This window comes from Erpetoichthys calabaricus, chromosome 4, assembly GCF_900747795.2.
Source record: "Erpetoichthys calabaricus chromosome 4, fErpCal1.3, whole genome shotgun sequence".
Classification (NCBI taxonomy): Eukaryota; Metazoa; Chordata; class Cladistia; order Polypteriformes; family Polypteridae; genus Erpetoichthys; species Erpetoichthys calabaricus.
Genome location: NC_041397.2, coordinates 305691542 through 305700262, shown reverse-complemented (window position 1 = coordinate 305700262; position 8721 = coordinate 305691542). Strand labels below are relative to the sequence as shown.

General features: G+C 46.5%; 1 protein-coding gene across 1 annotated transcript in view; it reads left to right on the top strand.

The window, feature by feature from the left end:
- The first annotated feature begins 912 nt into the window (after positions 1-912).
- Positions 913-8721, top strand: part of LOC127527589 (olfactory receptor 1E5-like) — a 41327-nt gene continuing 33518 nt past the window's right edge. The window contains exon 1 of the mRNA XM_051926696.1: positions 913-1129. Within this exon, the coding sequence (XP_051782656.1) occupies positions 913-1129 (217 nt within the window). The remainder of the gene's footprint in view (positions 1130-8721) is intronic.

Below are 8721 nucleotides of genomic sequence, written 5' to 3'. Positions count from 1 at the left end.
AACATGTCTTATTCAATAAATATAGAATTATCTAGAAATTAAACCGTAAATCTTAAATTAGATTCACAAGATTTGAAATACTGGTGACATTCTCTAAGAGCTGTTAAAATACCATTACAGATCAAAACGAATCTGCACCATTTAGTAACCTGCTTATAAAATGGATTTGTTGGAGACTGTGACAGACGACCGGCTATGGACTCCGGTTGTCACCCCCAGGCCGCTAGGAGGAGCCCTCCGGACAGCATATTTGCGCCCCGAGTTCCAGCAGGGCCTCATGGACTGTGTAGTGTTTTGACACAGCCCTGCTGGATACCTTGGGGGCCGCCAGGAGTCGCTGTAGGGGGGCTAGTAGGCGCTGGCATGCCCTATAACCCGGGAGTGCATCCCAGTCACGTGACTGGAAGAAGCGATGTGCTCCCGGGATGAAGAAAAGGACTTTGCCCTGACCCGGAAGGAAAACGGACTTGTGGGTTTGGCTTAGAGCCACTTCCGGGTCAGGGGCTTTAAAAGGACTCTGGGTGAGCCCAGACATTTGAGCTGAGCTGGGAGGTAGGGTGGCGACGTGTCTGGGAGAGGAGGAGTATTGTTTATAGAAGAGTATGGTGTTTAATGAGTGTGGAGTGGAGGGTGCTTTGTGCACAGTGTAGTATTATAATAAAGAATTATTATACTTTCACCTGGTCCGAAGAGTGGTACCTGAGGGTTCGAGAGGTGGACGACACGCCTATCTGCTACACTGGCGTAGTCGGCAGGATACTCTGGCCGTCCGTTGGCAGAGAATCTGCAAGTAAAATAAATTTTGTGGTGGCAGAGAACCCCAGGAAGGTCCCTCTAGTAACCGCGGAGGTGAAAACTCCACCCGCGACGAAGAGCGCTGCAATCGGGAGCTGTGTGACACAGCCAGCCGCAATGGGGAAAAAATCTGGAAAAAAGAAGGTACACACCGACTGGATGAAGACCGCGACCGACGCCGAGCTGACCTGGGCTTACCTGACTGGGTGTGAGGTGGACCGGGAGCCGATAAAGGCTGAACAAGCCCGAAGGGCACAACAGCAAGAACGCTGTCAGCAATCGGCCGCGCCGAAAGCCCTAATTGGACTAGGGGACACCGCGGACAAATCTGGAGGTATGTGCCGGGGCAACGCCCGAAGGGCAGGGGACATTTTATTCCTGTTTTACAGAGGCATGCCTCCAGAAAGCGGACGGTGCGTCGGATGCCTTCCTCATACCGTGGCAAGATGGCCGCGATACCCAGAAGGCGAGTCGGGTTGGAAATCGGATGGAAGCGGCCAACCCATTCGTGGGATCTATCCACGTGTCCTCGCGCGACGACAACCAGGAAGTAGGTCAATTGCGAGCCGTCGGTGAGGTCAGTAATTCCCCAACGCGTCTGCGCTCCCTGAAGGGGAAGGGGGGCGGCGAGCGAAGCAGCGCCATTATTAAATAATGAGAAAGAAGGACGGAATGTGACTGAAGGATCTGTCGCTAAAGTGAAAGAGGCAGATCCCAGTCGGCTTGTTGTAGCCACCCGTCCCTCAGAAGACTCCATGTCCCAGGAGCCCTTGCGCTCATCAGCAGAGCACGTGCCAGGAAAGGACGTGCTCATTGGTTTCCGGTCGGCAGGTGACAAAAACAAGGAAGTGGCCTTACTGCCGGCCGAGACAAATAACTTAACAAACTTGCAGGAGCTCGAGAAATGTCTCGCGCCCCTTTACGCTTTCTTCCAGGGACTACAGGAGGTGAAGGAGCGTGTGGAGGAGATGGGAGCTGCAGCCGAAGCGCCGTTGAAGGGACTGATGACGTTACCTTCGGCGGTTAGGCCGTGAAGCCCCGGCCTCGATTAATGCGGCGGTGCAGGTAGGTGCTCTCTGTACCGTATATCATAAGGGGACGCAGTGTGAATCGGCACCGCGTTTAAAAAGTAGCGGTTGCCAAAGCACTGTGAACCCGACAAGGGAGTGTGGCACCATGACGGAGGGGTCGGTAAATTGTCCGTTTGAACCGGAGCAGCGGTATCAGACGCTGCTCTGGACTAATGCGGACGTTATAAGCCCGACCCGTGTGATAAAGGGGGTTGCCGTTGGTTACCGGTGAGGCGGGGGAAGCACCGATTGTCCCGGGACAGCTGAATAGTGCTGTTACCCGGAGCGATACGGTACTAATGACGCCGCCTCCGAGTTTACATAGGACAACGGGCGTGCAAACAGCAAAGAGGCTCTCTCTTTCCCATAGAGAGCCTCACGTTGTGCACAAGCCCCAGAGAAAGCAGGAGATCCCCACACAGAAATGCGGGTCTCCTAACAGGGAAAACAAACGGGCAAAGAGCAGCAAAGCGGCTGTTAACCCCTCCTTGGCGAGGACAGGGTGGAGCTGACCAGAATTTCCCAAGGTGCTTCAGGTCTCGGGAAGAGAGGCCACCAGGAGGGACGTCGGCGGTGCTACAACTGCCGGCAACCGGCCACGTATGGCGGTAGTTGTCCCCGGAGGAGCAGGGGAGTGGTGTAACAGAAGATACACCGTTCCCCCAAGGTTCGCCGGGTTGGTCTCGACAACAGAGCCACGGTCCGGATAAAGCGTTCTCCTGGAGGAAGACGTCCCCTCGCGGGAATCAACGCTCCGCCCCACTGGTCGTCGCTAAGGGGGGAGGGACTGTGACAGACGACCGGCTATGGACTCCGGTTGTCACCCCCAGGCCGCTAGGAGGAGCCCTCCGGACAGCATATTTGCGCCCCGAGTTCCAGCAGGGCCTCATGGACCTGTGTAGTGTTTTGACACAGCCCTGCTGGATTACCTTGGGGGCCGCCAGGAGTCGCTGTAGGGGGGCTAGTAGGCGCTGGCATGCCCTATAACCCGGGAGGTGCATTCCCAGTCACGTGACCTGGAAGAAGCGATGTGCTCCCCGGGATGAAGAAAAGGACTTTGCCCTGACCCGGAAGGAAAACGGACCTTGTGGGGTTTGGCTAGAGCCACTTCCGGTCAAGGGGCTTTAAAAGGACTCTGGGTGAGCCCAGACATTTGAGCTGAGCTGGGAGGGTAGGGTGGCGACGTGTCTGGGAGAGGAGGAGTATTGTTTATAGAAGAGTATGGTGTTTAATGAGTGTGGAGTGGGAGGGGTGCTTTGTGCACAGTGTAGTATTTAAAATAAAGAATTATTATACTTTCACCTGGTCCGAAGAGTGGTACCCGAGGTTCGAGAGGTGGACGACACGCCTATCTGCTACAAGACAAAATAAAAGATCTTTAAAACTGGGAAACATATAAATTAATGGTACTCGCGGCTGAAAATGGTACCTTTGCTACACCTTTATGTTGCTAAACATAAAAAAGGGCTGTTAAATGCAAAGTAATTCTAATAAAGAGCCAGAGAATACGGCAAAGATAGATAGAATAGATAGATAGATAGATAGATAGATAGATAGATAGATAGAGTAGATAGATAGATAGATAGATAGATAGATAGATAGATAGAGAAAACTCACAGTGACATGGGAGGGACATGCAGACATCCAAGAGGCATGTTGCGGTGAGGCAGCAGTGCTTACCACTTTCCTATCGTGCTACAAAAGTCTTACTTTTGCCTGATATTCCCTCAGCTTTCATAGTTAAAAGGTCTCTTTAATGTGTCAAAATTGTGCAGTACACCATTTCTGGTCTACTTTTGATACTGAGTTAGGGGCCCAAAGGGCACTTTAATATTTGCTAAGATTTGTTCATTTATTTATTTTCCGATCTCACTTTATTTCTAAGAAACATCTAGGCAGGCTGTTCATGCCAGTGTTCAAGTAATGCTGATAAAACCGCCTTCAGTTTGAAAAGTTAAACATTTGCATTTATTATTTAGTATTACTGCCTAATTATTCACTATGTTGATTAAAAAATTCTTGTGTGCTTAATGGACTAATGTTCTTTGAGATGTTACTGAACTCCTAAATGTACAAATGATAATGGCAAAAAATGTGTCATTGCAAAATAATTAGATCAGTCATGGGTCTCCATGCCATGTTATTACTTCAGACCCAGCCTGAAATGCATCCCCTAGAGAAATGCATTGTAAGTCTTTAAAGAATGTGAACATTCCCGCTGGATATTATGATGTTTCAATCTGTACTGTAGGGTCTCCTATTAACATCAATTCTAGTGTTCTTAATTAAGTCTATCCGTCTCACAGAACAAAATTACTGTCCTTTTGGGATACATTCATGGCTCCCTTATGTATTACAAATTAATTTTAACATCTGTTAGGATGCATTCTATTTAACTGACAAATAAAATTAAATAAGTAGAATTTTGCCAGTTTTCACCTGCATTTAATCGAATTCAGATTCAGAAAATATCTAGACCCCTTCAAATTCTGTCCACTTTATTGTGTTTCAGATGCAATTTTAAATGGATAAATTTGCCATTTTTTCTGCAGATGGACTCCTGTCTTGTTCTAGACACATCTCAAGGAAAGTAAAAGCAGTGCCACGGCAAAGGCTCTGAATACTCACAGGAATTAGAGTTTTCAGTCCTTGATTTTATTAACTTTCAGTGCTTGGAGTTTTGCCCAAAGGATTTAATCTTTGCCTCATCAGACCAGACAAGTTTTTCCTCTTATGTCCTCAGAGTCCTCTAAACTGTTATATGTTGTCACACACATGCGCATGGGAGGCAGCTAAAGGGCTCGAGGGAAGACAGTTCTGAGGCATGCCGGGATGTGGCAGAGTGCACTGATTCTTTTTTTCCATTGCCTGTAGACCATTCCCGGGACAACTCACCTGGCTCTCATGACGTCACTTCCGGGACCGAGCCAATGGAAGAAGACCTTACCGGTTCTGGCCGCTGTGATGTCACCTCCGGGCTTGAACCAATGGCAGATGATCCTGAGCCAGACCCATATGACCTCACTTCCTGTCTTCCCCTTCAAAAGTCTAACCGTTTCCCCTATGTGTCAGTCTTGTTGTGGACTCTGTTGTAAACACATCAGTGCTCTATATTTTGCATTTACGACTTTGCAGCCAGGATACCTCATTATACGGGTGGCTGCCCCAAACCTTTATCTGTGTGATGTCTCGTTATTGCGACAACGTCCTTTACGCTAGAGTGGCTTCTGTCTAACCAGTCTATAATAAAGGCCTGATTGATGGAGTGCTGTTGAAATAGTTGTCCTCATGACAGTTTCTTCCATCTCAGCATTACTTCTGAAGCGCTATTACAGTGACAATGGGGTTCTTGATCATCTCCCTGATCAAGGCTCTTTTTACCTGGTTATTCAATTTGACTGGACAGCCAACTCTAGGAAGAGTCCTAGTGTTTCAGAACGTCTTCCATTTCTCAGTTATTGAGGATGCCACTACTACAGTAGAGGAAAACAACCAAGTGCATCCCAGGACTTAAGGACATGTCCTATTCTGACAGACAGAATTAAACCTGTTTAGTCTCAAGTGGAGGAGGAGACTGCGTGGGGGCCTAATCAAGTTATTTAAAAACTTCAAAGGCATCAATAAAGTAGATCCAGCAACATTATTTTAAGCTTAAGGGTGAATCATATATTTGAGGACATCAGCAGATATTAAGGGGAAGTACATTTAGGACTGAAGCCAGGAAGCACTGCTTTACTCAAAGAGTTGTAGGAGTCTGGAACAAACTACTGAGACAATGGAGTTGAAGCAGAAACCATGACAACCATTAAGAATCTGGATAAGACCTTGAGACACCTAAATTATTAGCTAAACAAATGGGCATGAAGTACTGAATAGTCTCAACTCCTTTGTCAAGTTTCTTTCTTATGACAGTTCCCTGGACTCCATGGCTTGAGTTTTTTATCCTGATATACAGTGTGAGTTGCGGAACCTTCTGTACACAGGTGTATGCCTTTCTAAATTATGTCCAATCAGTTCAGTTTGCCACATATGTTCTACAAACATCTCAAGGAGAAACAAAGCAAACAGGATGCACCTGAGCACAATCTGGAGAGCCACAGCAAAGGATCTGAAAGAGAGATTTCAGTATATGAGACATGAACCAGGCACCTGACTCTCCTCTTGATCCCCTAGTAGTTTGAGGATGGGCCAGAAGCAAGCAAGAGACAAGATTTCAGATTGTTCAAAGTGCAAGTACGTATTTTTTGCAGTAAAAAAAGTGTCAAAGTGCATTCAAGAAATATGCAATAAACTTCTTCTTCTTCCTCTTCTTTCGGCTGCTCCCGTTAGGGGTTGCCACAACGGATAATCTTCTTCCATATCTTTCTGTCCTCTGCATCTTGTTCTGTTACACCCATCACCTGCATGTCCTCTCTCACCACATCCATAAACCTTCTCTTAGGCCTTCCTCTTTTCCTCTTCCCTGGCAGCTCCATCCTTAACATCCTTCTCCCAATATACCCAGCATCTCTCCTCTGCATATGTCCAAACCAACTCAATCTTGCCTCTGTGGCTTTGTCTCCCAACTGTCCAACTTGAACTGACCCTCTAATGTCCTTATTTCTAATCCTCTCCATCCTCGTCACACCCAATGCCAACCCATATAACATAGCTGGTCTCACTACCATCCTGTAGACCTTCCCTTTCACTCTTGCTGATACCCGTCTGTCACAAATCACTCCTGACACTCTTCTCCACCCATTCCCCCCTCTTTCTTCCACAATCCCCCTGCCACAGTGGAAACACAAACCAGTGTGTTTCTTTGTGCCGGTTCCAAGCCCAGATAAATGGGGAGGGTTATATCAGAAAGGCCATCCAGTGTAAAAATTTGCCAGATCAATATGCGGGCAACAATACAGATTTCCAAGAAATATTCAATAAACAATAATTCATAAAACAAAGTGCGGTAAAACCAAGGATGTCATAAATAGTTAAAAGCTGTTCCAATCCAGCCTCCACAGAAGCAAACACATGCCATAAATAGTCCATAAATTGTGACTGCATCAGTTAACTTCCCTACATTCCCAATTAAAAAGCAATTGATGACTTTTTCATCCGTTTTACAGCATCCTCATGTTGCAACTTCTATGGTCATGCCAACTGCAGTTCCTCACACAGCGAATCACACTCACAACTGCTGCTCTGTATCAGCTGCCCTGACTACCTTTGCCCTGAATTTGGCCATTGGTCCAGCTTCTTCACTGGCCCCCCACCCTAGTCAGTGCACATGGAGCCCTCTCTGCCAAACACTGAGTATAATCTGGTTCTGCCATCTCTCCTGCCTCTACAAACCCATTGCAGGTTTGTTGTTTCATCCTGGCAAAAGAAACTGCGTACTGACCCCTAAACTGATCTCGTCAGCACTTCCGGGTGTGGCGGAAGCGCTGGGGTCCAGGGTCCCCGAGGCATTGGGCGGTGGCCCCCAAAGCAACCAGGGCGGTCGCCCCCTCGTGGTCTGGAGGAGGCACAAGCCCTCCTCCGGTCCTGCTGGGCGTCCCGGCTGGGTACCACCCCCATCCGTGCAACACAGTGTATATACATTTATTATTTTTGATTATTTTTCATTTGGGGACTTGTGATTCACTGTAAATATAGTTCACTGCTTTGATGTTTTGTGTAACACAATTTTACAAATTTACACAGTGTCTGCAAGGCCTGCAGCATTGCACAGGACCCCTTAAACCCCTCAAATGGACTTTTCACACTTCTGCCATCCAAGAGAAGATACTGCAGCATCAGAGCCAGATCTGCAAGGCTGTAGGATAGTTTTTACCCCCAAGCTGTCAGACTCCTTAACACCAGGCTGCCCCCTGGGATCTTCCACACGGCCTCAACCAGCTCTAAAATCAGAACTTTTATACATGCCAGCCGCTGTCCTGCAAAGACGAGTGTGCAGGTAGAGAAGAACTGAAACTCTCATACTGACCTTTAATGATTTTGATATTCTTTGATATCCTTCTGCTGTGAAACATTCTGACCTGTCATTCTTTACACATGTCTTAAACAAATATTATCATACACTGATAATTTCTCTATTATCTATATCTATTATTTATTAATTATATTACATATTTATTGACTATATTTATGTATCTAGAGTGCATAATACCATACATTGCATCAGTCTTGTCTTTGCACAATGTCTTGTCGTTTGTATTTTAATTTTAAATTTAAATTTAAATTCTATTTTTAATTTAATTTTAATTTTTATTTGCCCTTCATGTTGTTACAATGTGGACCCTGAGCTTTGTAATTTCGTCTATCTGTATACTTGTATATGGTTGAGATGACAATAAAGTTCGCTTTGACTTTGACACAGGTGGTGAGAACCACATAAACAAATCCTACCTGTTTTTCTGTGCACCTGTAAATAAAACCCTCTTTCCTCATTAGCAATACCATCTTTTTGTCTCTGAGTCCCCTTGTCTAACACCTCTCAATTCTGATCCCGATTGGTCTTGAACTACAAGACACCCAGTGTACAGTCGGGTGCCATCCTTCCCACAACACTGGGTGTCACTCCCCTGACTAAGTTTACTCCCCACGATGCAAGAATTGCCACCAATGAACACTCGGTACAATTATTGAGGAGTGGGTCTCAACTGCATGTGCATCATTAACCGCCTGTCCTTCACGATATCTTCAGCGCGTCAGCCCATGTTTCTATCTGCTCAATTAGCAGGGCAGCACCAGTACTTGCCATTGTAACAACGGCCCCATGACATGGAGTATCACGCACATTAAAGCAACATACAGTATATTTAAATACAAAAGAAAAACATCATCTACCCTGTTAAAGGGTAGTAGAGTTAGAAAG